Source organism: Puma concolor, chromosome A3 (genome assembly GCF_028749965.1).
Source record: "Puma concolor isolate L17-30 chromosome A3, mPumCon1.1.hap2, whole genome shotgun sequence".
NCBI lineage: Eukaryota > Metazoa > Chordata > Mammalia > Carnivora > Felidae > Puma > Puma concolor.
Genome location: NC_141669.1, coordinates 140,994,761 through 141,016,020, shown reverse-complemented (window position 1 = coordinate 141,016,020; position 21,260 = coordinate 140,994,761). Strand labels below are relative to the sequence as shown.

At 51.9% G+C, this 21,260-nt stretch overlaps 1 protein-coding gene and 1 long non-coding RNA gene across 4 annotated transcripts in view; one reads left to right on the top strand and one right to left on the bottom strand.

Moving 5' to 3' along the window:
* The first annotated feature begins 6 nt into the window (after positions 1-6).
* Positions 7-2,665, top strand: LOC147582893 (uncharacterized). The gene is made up of 2 exons (XR_015249612.1): positions 7-347; positions 2,465-2,665. It is a non-coding gene; the product is annotated as an uncharacterized LOC147582893 (long non-coding RNA).
* Positions 2,419-21,260, bottom strand: part of DNAJC5 (DnaJ heat shock protein family (Hsp40) member C5) — a 38,888-nt gene continuing 20,046 nt past the window's right edge. Inside the window, exons 1-6 of one of the 3 annotated variants that reach the window (XR_015249609.1) lie at positions 15,234-15,279; positions 9,149-9,266; positions 8,145-8,358; positions 7,337-7,508; positions 7,180-7,253; positions 2,419-6,882 (exon numbers count right to left, since the gene is read on the bottom strand). Coding sequence is in view for 2 of the 3 variants with exons in the window: in XM_086702767.1 (XP_086558893.1) it covers positions 6,779-6,882; positions 7,337-7,508; positions 8,145-8,358; positions 9,149-9,255 (597 nt within the window). In the remaining variant the exon portion in view is untranslated. Of the gene's footprint in view, positions 6,883-7,179; positions 7,254-7,336; positions 7,509-8,144; positions 8,359-9,148; positions 9,267-15,233; positions 15,280-21,260 lie in introns of those variants that run through there. The other 2 variants (XM_086702767.1, XM_086702768.1) reach the window with 2 other exon arrangements.

Sequence of the window (21,260 nt, the reverse complement as noted above, 5' to 3'; positions counted from 1 at the left end):
GCCGGAGGAGGGGCTGAGCTGGGAGCCGTATCGGCCTCAGCAGCGACACGCCCGGGGTCGGCGCGCCGGTGGGTGGGCCTGGCTCCCGGCGCGGGTCCTCAGGCTCATCTCTCCGGTCACCGACCGGCCTCCAGGGGGCCGAGGATTGGCCCGCCGTCACGTGGCGGGGGTGGGGCTAGCGCTGCCCCCGCCCCCTCCGAGCCTCCCGCGCCCCCCCGCTGCGCCCCCGGGCCCCAGCGCCAGCGGAGCCGCCGAGCGAGCGTGGGGAGCCGGCCCGCGCGGCACCGCGCACCCGGACGGAGAGGGGCTGGGGTGGGGGGCCGGTGAGCGGAGTCCGCGGAGAAACGGTAGGAGCGCGGGTCCCTCTGCGGCAGGAGAGAGCCCGGCGTCCGGGGCTGCGAGCGGCCGTGCGCTCGCCGGGTGGGGCCGCGCCGGGGACCCCTCCAGACCCGGACGCCCCGGTTCCCCCGTGTCCTGCCCGCGGCCCGTGGCCGCTCGAGCTGCTCTCGCGGAGTCGCTGCCGCGGTCTTCCTGAGCGGGAGGGAGTCCCCCCGCCTGGCCCTCGGCGCCCCGGGTCCCCAGACCCCTGCCCCCGCCGCGGGGGGGGCCACGTCCCGCCACTTCCCGGTCGCCCCCTCCCGCTTCCTCCCCGCTTCCAGTGGTGACGGTGACCGGCGCAGTCCACGGGCTTCCGGATGGGTGCCCAGCCATGGCCCGCTGGCCCTGCGTGCACCTGCTCCCGGCAGCCCAGCTTTGGTCAACAGCGAAAAACCGAAAAGCCACGTCCTCAGCTAGCAAGGCCGTCGACCACTTGTGGTTGGTTCTAGGTTGCATGCCATGCAGCAGCTGAAGCAAACCAACCAAACCTATGTGGAGCCACGATGGAGTTCTCAAAAAACCTACACCGAAGGAAAGTGCATGCTGAGTACAGCATGCTACAGTTGAGGCAAAATTTTAGAGGTCGATAAAATCATGAATGAAATGGGCTTTATGGCTGCTGACACCGGTGGGCAGGGTTAGAACCACAGGCAGAAAGAGACTAAAATTCTGGTGGCCACGGCTGGAAGGGGGATGCGGGGCTGGGGCGGGAGGTACAGGGCTTCACCGTCAGCTTTCCTTTTATGGAAAATCTAAATCAAACGGCTTCATATTTATGTCCAGAAGGAGGGTCTGTTTCAAGGTGTTTGTTAAATTACTTTTAGCATTTCTATGCTGCTTAATTTTTTTCCAAGTATTTCTGCCTTGCTCTAAGACCAAGGGAACAGACGACCCAGTACCCTGACCCAAGGTGGGGGGGGGGGGGGGTTCCAGGTGTGAAGGACAGTCACTGAAAGGGTACGGAAGGTGACACTTGTGGCCGGGACCGGCTGGTCACACTCACGGGCCTCCTGGCTCAGGGTGGCCTCTCCCACCTAAAGCCAAGGCCCCTGGGACACCTGCCCCACTGTGTGGGCCAGACACGAACCCCCCAGGGACACACGTGCCCTGAGGCAGAGACCTCAATCTCCGAGATGAGGAAAGAGAGGCACAGCAGTAGTTGGAGTGGGGCCGGAAACCCCATGCTGTGACCTGCACACAGTCCAGGGGTGCCTGACGGGGCCCAGGCCACACGCTGTTCTTGTCTGTCTGCCACCAAGGCGGTGTGGTGTGTGTGGGGGTGAAACTCTGAACCCCGTGGAGCCATGACGGCTGGAGGACCAGATGGGGGCTGGGGTGGAGGGTGGCCTTGCTGAGGAGACACCAGGATGCAGTGCCAGGTCACCACTGGCTCAGACATGACCCAGGAGGGAGGCACAGCAGCGTCCAGGCACGAGGACCCGAGTGCACTCCACGTTGATGCCCTGGGTGGGCGGGCACTGGGGTGACCTGGTCGGAACCGGGGGACGGGGGGACACAGCACAGGCCCAGGGGACAGCGGGGGGTGGCCAGCCTGCCCCAGGTGCCCCCACAGTCACCCTTTGCCTACCTTGTGCTACCCGCTGAGGGTTCGGGCCCAGGCCCGGGGTGCTGTTCCGGACTCCTGCAGCCCGCCCCGTCCTGCCAGGCAGTTCTGTGATCTGCCGTCTGCGTGGGGGACAGGGGCGGTTCCAGGCTGAGGCGGTAGGAGTTACCAAGTCAGCCAGGTGGGAATGAGGGGACAGTGGAAGCACGGGCTCTCGGCCAGCAGCTTGCTGGGACATGTCCCAGGAGGGCCGCAGAAGCCACAGTCCAAGCCGCCCTGGGCTTACAGGACCCTCTCTTCACCCTATTTGTGGTATTTAGAAAATGGAGGTGAAAAACAGAACCAAGGAGGGGCTTCTGTCCACACGTGGGCCAGGCAGGTGGGAGTGAGGTCCCTGCCCCCCCCCCCCCCCCCCCGGTGCAAGACGCCCCCAAAAGAGGATGCCGCAGGGATCCTTAAATAAAACACACGCCTGGTTTGCGGTGAAAACATTTATTTTACAACAGTTATCTTTATTTTAAGGTCAACATTCAGACATACGAAATGGAGATCATCACGGGACCCATCCTAACCCTCCAGCCTGGCCCTCAAGGGTGCACGTGGGAGCCGGGGTCAGGGGCACCTGCCCACCTCTGTGGGTTCCAGCAACAGGACAAAACCGGCGCATGGACGGCTCTTTCCATGCATTTGTATTTAGTATTTAAAAACAATGTATATATACACGTGTCTATTCCAGAGTGAACTGCCTTCCCTCTCTTAGCTTGAAACACTGTCCCATTTCCTAGGGAAACAAAATCTGCGAAAGGTACTGCCTGTGGACCCTGAGCCCAGCCCCTTCCTGGAGGGTGGCCCCGTGTGGCCCCTGCTCCTTCCCAGTGGACCCCTCCCAAAGCAGACCTGTGGGCAGGAGACAGCATCCCCTCTAGAATGCATTTGTCAGGGGCTGTATCCCATGCTTAGAAAACCGGTTTTAATGTTTCGAGGGAGGGAAGATTTCCAGCCACCTGGAGGTCCCAAAGGGTCACTCACTGGAGTGTCAGGTGAGCATGAAGGGTGGGCCCCCAGAGATGGGGGTGGCACTGGGGGACGGTCCACCACGGTAGCCCTGGCACCCTACCTGGCCGTTCACACAAACCCTAGGGACACAAGTGGGTCGGTGTTCACTTCTGCGCACCCGGCGAAGGAGCCTACCTGCCTCCAAGACCCTGCTCTTGACCCAACTCACCAGGAAACCCAAGGCCGTTTTGGGGCCAGCTTTTATTGTACTTGTTGCCGCTGGACAGCAGCAATCACGCCTGCCGCGGGATATATACATATTCACATATGTACACACACACACACACGCACACCCACTGCCCACACCTACAGCACAGACAACGCCAACCGTGCTCGTAAGGACAGTAAAAACGTAGCTTTCGCCAATTCCACAGGAGGGTTCACAACCAAAGTAACAAAAACAAACAGGGCGGTCCTGTGTCACACGGGCTCACAGATCAGCGTGTTGAGAAAGGAATGAGGTCGCTCCTCCCACACCCTCACGTCCGTCCCTCTGGTGGGATCTGCTGAGAGCCGGGGGAGGCCGAGCAGGGCCCCCCCCTTCCCCCCCCCCCCCGCCCCCGGTGGGAGCCCGTGGGCAGGCGCCTACCCCACCTGCTGGTGGTGTCACCCCAGCGTCTCCCAGACGGCCAGCGGGCACTCCTCCAGCAGAAGCTCACCCGACGGCCCCCCTGCCGTCAGAACTCGTGGGAACAGGCCTTTCCTGGAGCAGGAGCCTCGTGGCCACACCTGGTGGTCAAGGGTGTGGAAACGCCACCTGCTCTAACCTCAGCACACTCTGGCTTCTTCTCCAGTGGGTCCCCATGGGTGCCAAACCGCGCTGACTGACCAGGGAACTAGGAAAGCTCACACGCCGAGCGGTCATATCTAAAGCAGTTTGAAAACAGAACAAAGCCAAAGGAAGACAAGACAAAGGAAAGAAGACCACATCACGGGGCAGGAACAGAACGCAAACACCAGCAACCACCATCAGACGCCCTGCGAGTCTCCTGCGTGTTTCCTGCCATCCTGAAGCGGTCGCTGCTGCCAGGCCCCTGAGGGCATCTGGGCAAGCCCTGCGCTTTGCGGAACAGGACGGGCTCCAGCCCACACTGGCCCGGCGCTCTCTGGCCACACATGGCCTTGGCTCGAGGAGGGTGGGTGTGTGGGGGAGGGAAGCAGAGGAGGTAAGTGGAGGGGGGAAGCGGGCGGTGGGTGGGAAGGCACGGGGGTTGTAGGGAGGGAAGAGAGGGAGGGGGAGGGGAGAGGGGGACGGGGGGGGGGCCCACGGGAAAGGAAGCGGGGGTGGGGTGGGGGTGTCCTAGAGCCAGGAGCTCTCACAGCTGTGCAGCAGGCAGACAGTCGCCCCCATGTGGCCAGTGAACAGGGTGCCCCTCCAGACTCAGCAAGTGCACAGCAGGGAAACACAGAACACTCCAGAAAAAGGGAACACGCCCAGCGCTGACAGTGAGCACAGCCGGGGGGCTCTCATTCAGAATCGCCAAGTCAGGGCCAGGCGGGGAGAACCCCAGGCCCCTGGGCAATCGTCACCGTCCTCACTGCCACGATTCACTTCGACTATACACATTCTTCAAAGGACTGGTCGGACAAACTTCCTGCCCGGCCCCTCTTGCAACACCCACCCACCCCGGCCCCCAGGACAGTGTCCCGTCCTGTGGCTGGAGGACACTTGGCGAGGGGCTCCCCATACGCATGCAGTGGACCCGGGGTTTTTTGAGCACAGAGGTGCATGGTCCCCTGCAGGTCCCAGCAGCAGAGGGGGAGGCTTTCTACCTTAAGTCCAGGCTTTGAAGTTAGTTCTTGGCCATTCTGGGGGAAAAACAGCTCCCAAAGGTATTTCCAGAACGTCACAAAGGCTGACCACAGCCTGCCTCTCAGGCTCCATCTTGCTGCCGTGTTGGGACTGGCAGAGAACAGCTCTGTGGTCTTACCTCCTCCCTGGTCCCAGAGCCGGCAATGAATTTCTTAGCCTTTCACGAGGTCAGATTTTAGCGAATTATTTCTAATTTAAAATCACAGTGCATACTTTCTCTCTCATTGGACGTCTTCACAATCATTTTAATGGACAAAAAACAACAAAATGGGATCAAACACCTGCCCAGGGGCCTGGTACTGGCTCCGCCCTCACACGGCTGCTCTCCGAGCGCGTCCACATTCTGTCCTCACACTGCTATCCCTCCAGCCACTTCCTGGCCAACAACAAGAACCTGCTCTCCTCAAGGCCCTGGGTGGCAGACAAGCGAGGGCTCCGCGGGCGGGCGGGAGGGGGTGGAGGCCGCAGGCGTCAGGAGCACGACCTGGTACGTCTGAGCCGGCGTCGTCCTCGTCCTTCATCTGCAAATCCAGGACGCATTCTGCAGCAGCCAGGCCCACGTGGGCCCCGTGGGTCTCCACCGGCCAGTGCAGGCCCAGCAGGGAGCCACAGCACATCTGGTGCCGCTGGGGGTGTGGGGCAACTCTCAACTCTGGGCCGACACGGGCACATCATAACCCACGTCTCCTCAGTCCCCGCGGCAGGGGCGTCACCCACGAGTTCTGGGGCACAGACAAGACTGACTTCCAGCTCCACGAAAGGTGCTGCTCAACACAGCGGTGAGAGGAGGATCCCACAGTCCGGCTGCTGGCTCACCAGCCAAGGGCACCAGGTGCACCTTCGGTCCAGGTGCTGCCTCCTCTGGGAACCTGATGTCTCTAGTGCTGCCTGAACCATCAACGGCGGCCGAAGGGAACGGGCGAAGGAAGGAGGGTAGGAGCTCTGGGAAGCGCAGAGAAGAGGGCTGTGCTCACCACTGTGCTTCCCAGAGCCGCTCGGCCCTGCTCCGCCAGCAACCTGGGCCTGGACGGTCAGCCCCTCTGACAACAGACTGGCTCGCCACCACCACTTGTGGTTCTTCCAGGTTCAGAAAGGCCCACCAGGAGGCCCGGGCGGGCCTGAAGGAATGTGGAGGGTGACCCGAGGGGAGGGCAGGTGGCTGGAATGTGGCCGGGGCACAAGAGTGGGAGTGCGGAAGAACCACGTCCCGCAGCCTGGCCAGGGACCGCGTGCCACGGAGACCCGGGCCGCATCCGGGCAGAAAACGCGATCTTGGGGTCGGCAGAGCCTGCGACCCGTTCCACGACAAACTCACCCAAAGGAAAACCCAGCCACGAGGCCAAGCCACCAAGGCAAACGGCCCCGCACAAACCCACAGCACGAAAAGGCCACCAGCGCTGGGCGGAGGGAGGATGTGCCCAGCTCCTCCCAGGCAACGAACGCGTCCAGAGGCTCTGGCTGTGACCACACGGCTGGCGAGCACAGGACAGGGACTGGACTTCACAGCTGCCGCCGGCCAGAACCCGCCTCTGGCCGCCACCAACACAGGGGAAGGAGCCACCCTTCTGGCCCCAGCCTGCCCGGCTGGGAGACCCTACGTAGCAGCCACGGCCGGTGCGGCCACTCGTGAGCCCCGAGACTGCTTCGGCGTCTGGTTCACGCGGCCACACCGCGGCACGCCCACAACACAGACACACACGGAACGTGGCCCCAGACATGCTATTAAAAAAGGAGAGAACAGAAGAGGACCGTAGCTACACTGCTTTAAATACTGCATGCGACGCACTTCACGTGTTGGGGGGTGACGGGCGGGCGGGCACAGAGGTGGGAAGGGCCCCGGCGGGCTGGCGGCTGCTCCTCCTCCGTGGCCAGGGCAGCCCCCTCCCCATCTCTGCGGCTACAGTTCATGATTCTAAGGGTGAAGTGGCCGGGTGCTGGGCTATCCTCTATCACAGCGGCTCCGGAACTTAGTTGAACCCGTCGGTGTGGTAGCTGGGGTGGGAGTCGGCCGTGAGCTGGGTGGTCTCTGTGGCGGACGCTGGCTGTATGACAATCGGCGTGTCTGCGGCCTCTGAAAAGCAAGCACGTGCGTGTTCATCGTGTGAGGGCGGAGCCTCGCCACCGGGCCTCCCGAGCGCACGTGTGACCCCCAACGACACCGTCCTCGTGACAAAGCTCCGTCGCCTGGCCGCTCCACCAGGGTCACAGGTCGGAGGGGAGAGGCTACCTGCGCACCTCCACCCAGCGCAAACTTCCTCCGTCGCCTCAGGTCACCGCCAGCCCTCGGTCCCTCCCCACCTGCTGGGTCCCGTGGAACTTCGGCCGCTTCAGATCGCGGGTGGGGACAGCCCTCTGCGTCTGCTTTTACCTCAAGTGTCCACGTTCACACCTCAACAGTCCCAGCGACCACCACAAACACTGCGGCACCGTGTCAGTGCCCTCCTGTTTGACAAGACAGGTCGACACGGCTCAGGGCCCGGCCCGGCCCGGCCCGCCCCGCTCAGCGGCCCTCGGCGGGCACTCACCCCGCTCATCCGACTGCAGCTGTGCCTCCAGGTCCTCGGGGGACACGTAGAAGCCGGCGTCCTCGCCCGCGGGCGCCCTGGGCTTGCACCTCCCGCAGCAGCAGTTGAAGCAGCAGCAGAGGCAGCAGCAGCAGTAGCAGCAGGTGAGGAGGCCGCACACGACAAACAGCGCCTGCGCGGGTGGACGACAGGGGCGCTGGCCACGCGGCCTCCGGGACCCCCGCCCCGCGGCCAGCTCGAGGCCGCTCCGGGGGCGTGTCGGGCCCAGACGCCCTTCGCGGCCCTTCGCGGCCCGAGGAGCGGGGACACCGAGAGACGGAGCTCTGTAAGCTTCTGGAAAGGGAGCCTACAGGGAGGGGCTACGGGGCTGACTGGCCAGCGCCACGGCGCCTGGTGGCCGGGGCCGTCACACCCTCGGGCCTTCACGGGACACGGCTTGTGAGTCAAGTGAGGAAAAGGACAAGTGTTCAAAACAGAACCACCGGACAAAATGTCAAAAGTTTCTCAAGTCAGATTTCAAACACGTCCTCCCCCACGACGACAAAAACATCCGTCCAAAACGCGCTGGAAAAGCTCCCTTGCGAGGCCTGTCTCTGTAGGAACTTACTCATCAGAGGACGTCCGCTCAGTGTCGGGCTCGCTCTGTGCGCTCTCGGCCCGTTGCACACAGGCGAGCCGGCCGCATCCGCACGGGACGGGGAGAAAGGCTGCCCCACACCCGGGAACCGGGGCCCCTGAGCAGAGCCCCTGGACCGAACGGTCTGACTGTGTGCGCCCGGACCCCCCGCCCCCCGCCCATTCCGCTCACCTTGGCCCACCAGCTGGAGAGCACAAAGTAGGTGTTCACGTTCTCCTCTCCAAACTGCTCGGCCACGTAGAGCCCCAGCGACCCGTACTTGTCGTAGATGTTTCTTTTTGTGGCGTCCGTCAGGATGGCGTGGGCGTTGTTGATCTCCTTGAACTTGTCTGCCGCCTCCGGGTTATCGGGGTTCTTGTCAGGGTGGTATTTCAAGGCAAGTTTTCTGCAAATCAAAACCATTTCTTTGTCCCTTATTTCACACACACCCATCACAGGGCCCCGTGGAGGACACATTCATGCATCACTGCGGCACTTTCCACCTCTCCAGAGTTCCAGACTGTCAGATCCAGAGAAATCTCTGCAAACTGTCCGGCCCTGACCCTGACCCGGCCCCAGAGAAGAGGGTCCTGGGGTGAGGCTAACCCTGGGGGAGTGGCCGCAGGCACAGCCTGCGAGGGGGGTGGGGGAGGGAGGGCTCTTCCAACAGCTCCAAGGCAAACCCACTGCCGACCTCTAGTGTCCCAGCAGGCTAACTGCTCAGCTGCCCCACGAAGTGACTGCAAGCGAGGCGAGCACAACATGGGCCTGCTTTCCGTGCTCACGAATCACACACGTGAGGAACACAAGAGACAACTAGCTGAGGGTGCGGACTCGGGGGTTTGCCTCCTCTGGCCTACTCCGTGCAGCTGTGCGTAAGTTCCACTGGGAGGGGACTACTGTCACTGCGCGGAGAAGAGCAAATCATTGAGCATTCTAAAGCCCCGGCTACGGAGCAGGCTCAGACCTGCTTCCCTCTGGACCTGGCTGCTCCAGGGCAGACCGTCTGTATCACCCACAAAGTGTTATTTTGTCGTTGCCGAGAAAATATCAGTTGAGAGCTGTAGGCTACAAGGTGTGGTGGAACCATCGCCAGCTTGAAACGGGGTCAGCTCAGCCAGGGACAAACACTGGTTTCGGTAAATGCAAGTCAAACCCCACGAGGTACGAGGTCCTCCCCGCGTGTGGCCTCTCACCGATAGGACTTTTTAATGTCATCTGAGGTTGCATTCTTGTCCAGCCCCAGAACATGGTAGAGTGATTCCCCAGAGGTAGAGAGTGAGCGCTGTCTCTGGTCTGCCATGGTAGGCTAATCTATAAGAAAAATGCGAAGAAAACATCAAGAAGTATAGAGATTCCAAGCACAGCGCTGACACACTTTATTCCAGATGACTGTTCTAAGCAAAACATCATAACACTGCTAGTGGGGGCCAGGAGGTCCACAGACACAACACATCCAACTATGACATAAAGGGGTGTGGGGAGTGGGGCCAGAGGCAAAGTTAAAGTTGGTGATTGTGCCTGTGAAGGTGAGAACACGGCCACACCACAGAGACTGTGCAGAATTACATGTGTTTATTGTAATCTCCAGAGCAACCTCTAAATAAAGAAATGCAAAGTATAGGTATAAAGGCTAAAAGAAAAAGGGAAATGGGGCAGCTGGGTGGCTCAGTTAAGCGTCCGACTTCGGCTCAGGTCATGATCTCGCATTTTGTGGTTCGAGACCCGTGATGGGCTCTGTGCTGACAGCTCGGAGCCGCTCTGGATTCTGTGTCTCCTCCTCTCTCTGCCCCTCCCCTGCTCATGCTCTGTCTCTCTCTCTCTCAATAATAAATAAACATTAAAAAAAAAAAAAAAAAAGAAAAAGGGAAATGAACTCTTTAGACTAAGAACTCCAATAAAAAGAAGAGACTGTCTCGAGGCGCCTGGGTGGCTCAGTCGCTTAAATGTCCAACTTTGGCTCAGGTCATGATCTCATGGTTCACGGGTTCAAGCCCCATGAGCTGTCCCCACAGAGCCTGGAGTCTGCTTCGGATTCTGTCTCCCTTTCTGCCCCTCCCCTACTCACACTCTGTCTGTCTCTCTCAGAAATGAATACACATTTAAAAAAATTAAAAAAAAAAAAAAAAAGATTGTCTCAATCCCTATCAAAATAACACCAGCATTCTTCACAAACCTAGAACAAACAATCCTAAAATTTGTATGGAACCAGAAAAGTCTCCAAACAGCCAAAGCAATCCTGAAAAAGAAAACCAAAGCTGGAGGCATCACAATCCCCGACTTGAAGATGTGTTACAAAGCTGTAATCAACAACACGGTATGGTAGTGGCATAAAAACAGACATTCAGATCAATGGAACAGAATAGAGAACCCAGAAATGGACCCACAAACGTATGGTCAACTGATCTTTGACAAAGCAGGAAAGAATATCCCATGGAATAAAGACAGTCTCTTCAGCAAGTGGTGCTGGGAAAACTGGACAGCGACATGCAGAAGAATGAACCTGGACCGCTTTCTTACACGAGACACAAAAATAAACTCAAAGTGGATGAAGGACCTAAGTGTAAGACAGGAAGCCATCAAAACCCTAGAGGAGAAAAGAGGCAAAAACCTCTTTGACCTTGGCCGCAGCAACTTCTTACTCAACACGTCTCCGGAGGCAAGGGAAACAAAAGCAAAAATGAACTACTGGGACCTCATCAAGATAAAAAGCTTCTGCACAGCAAAGGAAACAATCAGCAAAACTAAATGGCAACCGACAGAATGGGAGAAGATTTTTGCAAACGACATATCAGATAAAGGGTTAGTATCCAAAATCTATAAAGAACGTATCAAACCCAACACCCAAAACACAAATAATCCAGTGAAGAAATGGGCAAAAGACACAAATAGACACTTCTCCAAAGAAGACATCCAGATGGCCGACACATGAAAAAATGCTCAACATCACTCATCATCCAGGAAATACAAATCAAAACCACACTGCAATACCCCCTCACACTGGTCAGAATGGTTAACATTAACAACTCAGACAACAACAGATGTTGGTGAGGATGCAGATAAAGAGGAACCCTCTTGCACTGCTGGTGGGAATGCAAACTGATGCAGCCATTCTGGAAAACAGTGTGTAGGTTCCTCAAAAAATTAAAAACAGAACTACCCTACGACCCAGCAACTGCACTACTAGATATTTATCTAAGGGATACAGCTATGCTGTTTTGAAGGGGCACAAGCACCCCAATGTTTATAGCAGCACCATCGACAATAGCCAAAGTATGGAAATAGCCTAAATGTCCATTGACTGATGAATGGATAAAGAAAATGTGGTATATACATACAGTGGGATATTACTCAGAGATCAAAAAGAATGAAATCTTGCCGTTTGCAACAACGTGGATGGAACTAGAGTATATTATGCTAATAAGCAAAATTAGAGAAGACAAATATCATATGACTTCACTCAAGTAGAATTTGGAATTTAAGAAACACAACAGATGAACACAAGGGAAGGAAAAATAATATAAAAACAGGGAGGGAGAAAAACCGTAAGAGACTCTTAACTATGGAGAATAAACTGAGGGTTGCTGGAGGGGGTTGTGAGGGGGGATGGGCTAAATGGGCAAGGGCCATTAGGGAGGACACTTGTTGGGATGAGCACTGGGTGTTATATGTAAGTGATGAATCACTAAATTCTACTCCTGAAATCATTATTACACCATATGCTACTAACTTGGAAGTAAATTTAAAAATTAAAAAAAAAAAAAAAAAAGGGAGAGATTGTCAGAATGGATAAAACACAATGGGACTCTTGGGTGGCTCAGTCAGTTAAGCATCTGACTTCAGCTCAGGTCATGATCTCATAGTTCATGAGACTGAGCCCCACGTCTGGCTCTGTGCTAACAGTGTGGAGTCTGCTTGGGATTCTCCCTCCCTCTCCCCAACTTGCATGCACACGTCTTCTCTCTCAAAATAAATAAATGTTAAAAACAACAGAGTGTCAAAAATACATCAAACAAGTACTGACAAAATTAAAAGGAGAAAGAGACAACCCACTGCTATAAAACTCTCAGCACCCCTCTCTCAGACACAGACAGAACAAACAACAACAAAGTATAAATAGATGACCTGAAGAACACTACCGACCACCATCACCTAAATGACACTTATGTGACCCTCAACATCTATAAACACACAGAAAAGAAAAAAAAAAAATCACCAATATACCACATGCTGGGCTCTAAAACAAATTTCAATAAATTTAAATCATGCAAAGTGTGCTCCCTGAGCTTAGCAGAATTAAGTTAGAAACTCAACACTAAGACCTCTGAGAAAACCTCAAGTATTTAACATCACCCAACACACTTCTAAACTAACATGCAGCTCAAAGAAATCATAATAATAGAACATATTTTGAACTAAATAATAAAATGTAACATGTGAGCCAAAACCTAAGATTCAGGCTTATAACGCTGGAAGCAAGCAGAGCAGACCCAAGGGAAATGGAAGGAAGGAAATATTAAAGAGCAGAAACCAACAAAATAAAAAACAGATAAGTGATAGAAAAATTTAACAAAGACGAAAGTTGGCTCTTTGAAAACAATAAAATTAATAAACAACTGGCCAGACAAAAAAAAGAACAGAAATCAGTAACATGAGGAAGGAAAAAAAGAGGGGTCATCACTACGGACCCTACAGGCACAAAAAAGATGATAAGATTATAGACAACTTTATGCCAATAATTAGATGAAATGCACAAGTACCTTGAAAAATACAATTTACTAAAATTAACACAGGATGAAACAGAAAAATCTGAGTAGTCCTAAAAACATTAACAAAATTGAATCGGTAATAGAAAACCTTCCCACAAACAAAATTCCAGGCCCTGATGAGTTTTCTAACAAATATTCAAGGAAGAAATGACATTAATCTTAGATAAACTTTTTCAAAAACAGAGGAAGAAGGATCTGCTCTTTACGTGTCTTAACCAGCATGACCTCACAAAGACATTACCAAAAAATCCCTCATAAACACAGATGCAAAAATCCTTAACAGAGTATTAGCAAATAAAATCTAATCAAGTAGAAATTATCCCAAGAATGCAAGCCTGATTTAACTTTTCAAAGAAACCAATGTAATCCACTACATTATAAAATAAATGAGACAAACCACATGATCATCTCAAGAGATTCAATCAAAGCATATGGCAAAGTTCAATACCAATTTATGATTTTAAAAATTCTCAGGAGATATTGGGAATAGAAGGAAACTTCCTCAGTCTGATAAAGGACATCTGACCAAAAGCCTACAGCTGATATGCTTAGGAGTGAAATACTGAATGGTTTCCCCTTAAGACCAGAATGTGACAAGGACGCCTGCTCTCACCAATTCTATTCAACATTGTCATAGGACCCTGAACACTGCAACAGGAAAAAAAGAAAAAAGAAAAAGACCTAAAACTGTTCCTATTCACAGATGACTTGGTTGTTTATATAGAAAATCCTAAAGAATCCACAAAAAACAAACAAAAACAAACAGAAAACCAACCAACCAACCAACAACTGAAAAGTGAAGTTAGCAAGATCACAGGATACTAATATGATATTTAAAACAACCATACTTTTGGGGCGCCTGGGTGGCTCAGTCGGTTAAGCGGCCGACTTCAGCTCAGGTCACGATCTCGCGGTCCGTGAGTTCGAGCCCCGCGTCCGGCTCTGGGCTGATGGCTCAGAGCCTGGAGCCTGCTTCCGATTCTGTATCTCCCTCTCTCTCTGCCCCTCCCCCGTTCATGCTCTGTCTCTGTCTCAAAAATAAATAAAACGTTAAAAAAAAAATTTTTTTTTAAATAAAACAACCATACTTTTGAGAGCAGTAAGCAATTGGAAAATATTATTACGTTCAAGTTTCATTTACAACAGCATCCAAAACGCTAAATTTTTTTAGGAGTCAGATTTAACAGAAGACATACAGGACCCTTATGTTGAAAATCACACATTGCCTAGAGAAACCAAAGATTTTTAAAAAATACAGATTTATAATGTTCATGCATCAGAAGAGTCAATACTGTTAAGATGCCAATCCTCTCCAAATTGATCTACAGATACAATACAATCTTAACTCTAATCCTAGCAGGCTCATTTGATAGAAATTGAGAAACCTATTTAAAAATTTGTATGGAAAAGCAAAGGGCATAACACTGACATACAGATGGTCAATAGCACATGAAAAGATGTTCGTCGCTGTCATTCAGAAATGCAAAATAAAATGAGATACTACTACATTTCTACTAGAACAGCTTGTATTAAAAAGATGAGCCGTATCGGGGCACCTGGGTGGCTCAGTCGGTTAGCGTCTTACTTCATCTCAGGTCCATGATCTTACAGTTAGTTCGTGAGTTCGAGCCCCAGTCCCTCTGCTGTCAGTGCAGACCCCGCTTGGGATCTTCTGTCCCCACCCCCTCTCTGCCTCTCCTCCACCTGTACTCACTCTCTCTCTCTCTCTCTCTCTCTCTCAAAAATAAACAAACATTTAAGGGGCTCCTGGGTGGCTCAGTCAGTTAAGCGTCTGACTTCAGCTCAGGTCATGATTTCACGGTTCGTGAGTTTGAACCCCGGGTCAGGCTCTGTGCTGACAGCTCAGAGCCTGGAGCCTGCTTCGGATTCTGTGTCTCCCTCTCTTTCTGCTCTTCCCCCACTCATGCTCTGTCTCTCTCTCTCCTTCAAAAATAAAAACAAATTTTTTAAATAAATAAATAAGCATTAAAAAAAAAAAAAAAAGATGAGCCGTATCAAGTAAGTTGGCAAGGATGTGAAGTAACATGAACTCTGCTGAAGACATAAAACGCCACAACCCCTTCAGAAAACAGCTTGGTAGTGCCTTAAGAAGCCAAACACACACTTATCATATGACCCAGCCACTCCACTGCTGGGTACGGTCTTACACATGCAAAATGAAAACGCAGGTCTACACAAAGACTTACACACCAATGGTCACAGCAGCTTTATTCCTGACAGCCAACATTTGGAAACAACCCAATGTCCATCGACAGGTGAATGGATCAACAGAAAGGGGTCTGTCCGTAGAGTGGACTACTGCTCAGCACGAAGGGAATGAGCCACAACCACCCTTAAAGCATGTTGCTGAGTGAAAGGGGTGAGACCTAACAGACGACGTAGGAGTCCCTCATATGAAACCCTGGTAAATGCAAAGTACGCGAGGTTGCGTGAACACAGAGGCAGAGCGAGAGGTCGATTACAAGGACTCCAGGAAACACTGGAAAATTACCTGGCACACACTTGCCACAGGACCCAGCAGGTCTGCTCCTGGCTGATTTATGCAAAAGAAAAGGAAACACTGTTCACATAAAAAAAACCTACACACAACATTCAGAGCAGTTTTACTCCTAACAGCCCCAAACCAGAATTAGTCCAGATATCCTTCAACTGAATGCTTAAAAAACTGGGGTGTGAATACACCATGTAATAAATACTACTTGGCAAACGAAAACAAAGTAACTGCTGTGAGCAGCTGGATGAGCCTCCGGGAATGCCACTGAACACACAAAGCCGATCCCAAAAGGCTACACAGTGTATGACTGTACTTACAGAACATTTTTGAAATGATACGACGTCAGAAATGGAAGGCAGATGGGTGGGTGCCAAGGGGTCAAGGATGGGAGGTGAGTCTGAGTACGAAGGCCAACGCGGGGATGGCCAGTGGCACTGAGACCTCCACTATTTTGAGTCTAGTGGCGCAAACACAAACCTATGCAGGCGAAACCACGGAACAGAGGTCACCATGCACACAAATGAGTAAAAGTAAAGATGGGGAAATCTGAGTAGGGTCGGTAGATCGTATCAACATCAGTATCCTGGTAATGATCTAAAACTACAGCTTGGAGGGGCACCTGGGTGGCTCAGTTGGTTGAGTGTCCTTCGACTCGGGTCATGATCTTACAGTCTGTGGGTCTGAGCCCCATGTCGGAATCTGTGCTGACAGCTCAGAGCCTGGAGCCTGTTTCGGATTCTGTGTCTCCTCCTCTCTCTGTCCCTCCCCCACTTTCTCTCACAAAAGCAAATAAAACATTTAAAAATTAAAACAAAACAAAACACTCATATTTTGGCAAAATATCACCACTGGTAAAAACCAGGCAAAGTGTTGGGGCGCCTGAGCGGCTCCGTCGGTCAAGTGTCCGACCGGCTCAGGTCATGATCTCGCGGTTCGTGGGTTCGAGTCCTGAGTCGGGCTGTGTGCTGACAGCTCAGAGCCTGGAGGCTGCTTCAGGTTCTGTGTCTTCCTCTCTCTCTGCCCCTCCCCCACTTGCGCTCTGTCTCTGTCTCTCAAAAATAAACGTTTAAAAAAATTAAAGAAAATATCTAACATTTAAAAAAAAAGGGGGGGAGCTTTCCAATCTCCCTACTCTGCCTCCGTGATAGGAGTAAGACGGGTCTAGGCAGCTCCCAGTGCCATTAAACACCTGCAACCCTGGCCTGAGATCAACCATCTGAAAAATAAAGGATGGACATAATTTTTAAACTCAATACTGATTTAATAATCTGTATGTGTGGGGCACCTGGGTGGCTCAGTCAAAACTCTGACTCTTGGTTTCAGCTCAGGTCACGATCTCATGGTTTCGTGAGTTCGAGCCCCACATCGGGCTCTGCACTGACAGTGTGGAGCCTGCTTGGGATTCTCTCTCTCCCTCTCTCTGCCCCTCCCCACTTGTGATGTCTCTAAAAATAAGTAAACTTAAAATAAATAAATAAATGTTCTCTCTCAAAAATAAACACACATTTAAAAAAATAATAAAGAATACATCAATGTAAGAGTCTGGGAAAAGTACTGCTCCTGCCTTCTACACGGAACTGTCTGGGGAGGACACACTTGAACAGAATGAGGAACCTGGGACAGGAGAGTGGTGTCATCTGGGCCTGTGGCAGGAGAAGTGACAGCAGGAGACACAAGAGCAGCTCCCACACCCCCCACCCTCCTGTGGGTACCTAATTACCACACCTAATGCAAAGGTTAACGCTCCCAACAGACAGGAGGGGGGTGCAGGGGTGGACGGCCCCAATGTGCCAGGTTCCTCGACTCCCTCCAGTGGCCGCCTTGAGCACCCACCGGGCTGGGTTCCTGGAGCGTGGCAGCCCCCAGGGATCAGGCTTCCCCTCCCCTCACCAGGCAGGCTCTGTGGCAGTGGTATCACAGATGTGGAGACAGAAGTACAGACAGGTGAAGTCAGGATCTGAATCCAAACCAAGGGCACCACGCCCTGGCCTATGGACACCAGTTAAACCACCTCGCCCCTAGGCCCAAGGGATGATGTGTGCTGCTAAGGGCGGAAAATAAAACAAGTCTCACTGCCGAGAGAGATCATGGGTTCTGGAATCAGGATGTGAGGGTTCTAAGCCCAGCTCTGAAAGTTTCTAGCTGTGTGACCTCAGGCAAATCACTGCAGTTCTCTCACCTGTAGACCTCACCAGACTAGGTTAGCAAGGAGCCGAGAGATCCGCCAGGAGCAGGGGTCTTTATTGATGCTGATGGAGCAGCATACTCTCAGCATCCAAGTCCGAGCCAGTACTGTCTTGCCTTGTTAGGCCACGTCAGAAGTACCACAGCACTGTCAAATCCAACTACTGCCCAGTAAGTAACTTCTTTGGTTTTTATTCTCAGGTACCCAACGCCTATTAAGTAGTTGGCCTCTAAACCCCATTAAGTAACAGTTTCTGTCTACTCTCTAAAAATAGCTCTGGGCATACCTCTTTCACACTGTACTTTTCTTTTAAACACATTGAAGGTTTTTGGCAACCTTGTATCAAGCAAGTCTCCTTTCCAACAGCATCAGCTCATTTTGTTTCTGTGTCACATTTTGATAACTCATGCAATATTTCAAACCTTTTATTGTTACTGTATTTGTTGCAGTGACCTCTGATCAGTGATTCTGACTCAAATGCTCAGATGATGGTTAGCATTTTTTAGCAATAAGGTATTTTAAAATTGAGGCTTGTAATTTTTTTTTTTTACACATAACGCTACTGCACACTCCCCAGCCGATGGTTTAACGTAAATGGAACGTTTATACGCACTGGGAAACCAAAACATTCATTTGACCGGGCTCTATTGTGATACTTGCTTTACTGCGGTTTATCTGGAACCAAGCCCTCCACAGGAGATAGGCTCGTATGCCTACAACATCTAGAAGCAGTCAGCTACTTAATCTGATGGAAGAGAGTACCCTGTGAAACTTTCACATTTTAAATTATGATTTAAAACTCAGTATTATTTAAAACTCAGTATGTATGCCAGATATCACTAATATTACTGCACTGAATGTCAAAATTTCCTAGTCTCAGACAGAACCGTCTTAAGAAAGATCAATAAAATAATCTAAAATTAATTTTCCTAATTTCAGTGGGTTGCCAGTAACTACATCCAAACTCCCCCCCCCCCCCATGAAGGCACGTGCATACATGAGCAAGCGGGGGAAGGGCAGAGAGAATCCCAAGCAGGCTCTGCTCTGTCAACACTGGACTCAATCCCACCGCTTGTGACATCATGACCTGAGCTGAAATCAAGAGTCAGACACTCAACTGACTGAGCCACCCACGTGCCCCTAAAAACTAAGTTATTAAGCATCCTGAGTCATTTGTGACTGGCAGCTTTCTCCCTCATAATTGGAGTAGCACAAATCTGTAATATACGGCATCAGAATGTTAGCGGGACAACTATCTGAACACTCCTGACCCAATAATGTTATGATCAGGCAAGCTCTCCACAGACAGAGGCACAGACTAATGTTCACATGGACATGAGAACTTCTGGAACAAGAAGCTTCTAGAAAAAATGATCTGTTGAAAACCCAGCCAGTGAAAACACAAACCAAAAGGCAGCAGTCAAAAATGGAAACCAGGGGTAACGGGTCTGTGGGCAGGTGTTGAACCCACGGAAATCCTAGAACAAGACTAAAGAGCACTGGGAGCTGTGCGAACAACTCTGATGGATACAAACATCGCAAACCTACAAGGACACAGGCGACACGTGGGGGGAGGGGCGTGCAGACAAGGGTGGGGTTTGCCTGCACCGAGGGATGCTAATTTCATCAGCACCACCTTGATTTTTCTATGTCAAATTCAAGGAAAAGTGCAACAATGCTTTTATGTAAAAGACATGCAAACATCTTTAGAAGGTTAAGTATCTGATTGTTTTGGGGAAAACTAAGAACCAGAGGTTAATGGACATTTTCTTGAATGTGTAACATTCACCCGTATCTTTTTTTTTTTTTAACATTTATTTATGTATTTTTTTTTTTTTTACATTTTTACTTTATTTATTTTTGATAGAGAGAGAGAGAGCACAAGCAGCGGACGGGCAGAGAAAAAAGGAGACACAGAATCCGAAGCAGGCTCCAGGCTCTGAGCTGTCAGCACAGAGCCTGACGCGGGGCCCGAACTCACAAACTGTGAGATCATGACCTGAGCCGAAGTCAGATGCTCAACCGACTGAGCTACCCAGGCGCCCCTTCTTTAGGAGAGCAAGCACAAGTGGGGGAGGGGCAGAGAGAGAATCCCAAGCAGGCTCCACACTGTCAACGCAGAGCCCAATGCGGGGCTCAATCCCACAAACTGTGGGATCATGACCTGAGCCAAAATCGAGTTGGGTGGACACTCAACCAACTGAGCTGCCCATTCATCCACTTCTATACCATGGCTTGATTTTTTTAAATCATTATGCTCTTCTGTATTGTTTGAACTTTTAATACCATTATAAAGTTATCACTTTTATAAAATCTACTAAGTTGTCCTTCTCAGAACATCAGCTGCCGCAAGACCTCTTCTAAAAGTGCATCCGGGGGCACCTGGGGGCTCAATCGGTTGAGCGTCTGACTTCGGCTCAGGTCACGATCTCATAGCTTGTGAGTTTGAGCCCCGCGTCAGGCTCTGTGCTGACAGCTCAGGGCCTGGAGCCTGCTTCGGATTCTGTGTCCCCCTCTCTCTCTGCCCCACCCCTGCTTGTGCTCTGTCTCTCTCTGTCTTTCAAAATGAATAAACATGGGGTGCCTGGGTGGCTCAGTCAGTTGAGCATCCGACTTCGGCTCAGGTCACGATCTCACAGCTCATGAGTTCGAGTCCCGTGTTGGGCTCTGTGTTGACAGTTCAGGGCCTGGAGCCTGCTTCAGATTCTGTGTCTGCCTCTCTCTCTGCCCCTTCCCTGCTCACATTTTGTCTCTCTCTCTCACACAAATAAACACACATTACAAAATTTTTTTTAAAGCGCTTCCGGATACATGACTGCCCTTCCCAGAAGGTGCTTTTTTAGTGAGTCGCCTCCAGGACAGCTTTACTTAGCATGCTCGGTGTGCTGGGCTGTCAGGGATACTGAGAAGCCCAGTCTACCCGGCCAGCGATGCCCCTGTAACCAGGGGTCTGGAGCTCATCCCCATGGGCTAAACTTCCCTCTTGCAACCAGGAAGTCTCCAACAAGCAGTACTGCAGAAAGAGAAAGCTGTTCTTTTGTGGGCAAGTCTGTCTGTTTTGGCCACAGCTGATGGAAGGCACCCAGACAAGGGGTCCAGTCACCCAGGGTCTAGCTGACCCCAGGAACCAGCAAACATCCTCATGTGGACCCCCTCCCGATCCAATTTCAAGCCCCTGGCAGTTTTCTGGCATCACAAACGAGAGTTGGAAACTAAACTCCTTTATGTCATAATGGTATGGCCAGCAGCTCTGACCTAACGTAACTGTGTCGAAGCCAAGTGCCCGCATCGGCAAGGGGTGGGCTGGCTGCGGGACAGTCCGCACAGACCCTACCCTAGCTTTACTTTGGTGTTGGTCTTCCAAGGGTTACTCGCCTTGGAGCAGGCATCGGCCAGCTTTTTTTAAGACAAGATAGTAAACATTTCGGTCTTGTGGGCCAGTCTCCATCACTGGGTCCCCAGTTTTTAGCTCTGCCTTTGAAGCCGGAAAGCACACTGTGTGAAAGAATGGGCACAGGCGTGCTCCAATAAAACATGATTTAATTACAGAAGCAGGTGCAAGCCCTGCCTTCGAAGTCACATAATGGGTCTCTTGTGACTTATTTAAGGGAAATTAGGTCCTGCAGATGGCCCCTTATGTTTATATACTGTGGACAAGTGTAGGTTTAGTTACTGTCACACTTTTTTCAGTCCTCAAGAGTAACCGTGCACAAATACAAAACAAAGATAGAGGTACAAACTTAGGTGACTTAAAGAAGAAATGTTTTGAGGGGCGCCTGGGTGGCTCAGTCGGTTGAGTGCCCGACTTCGGCTCAGGTCATGATCTCACGGTCTGTGAG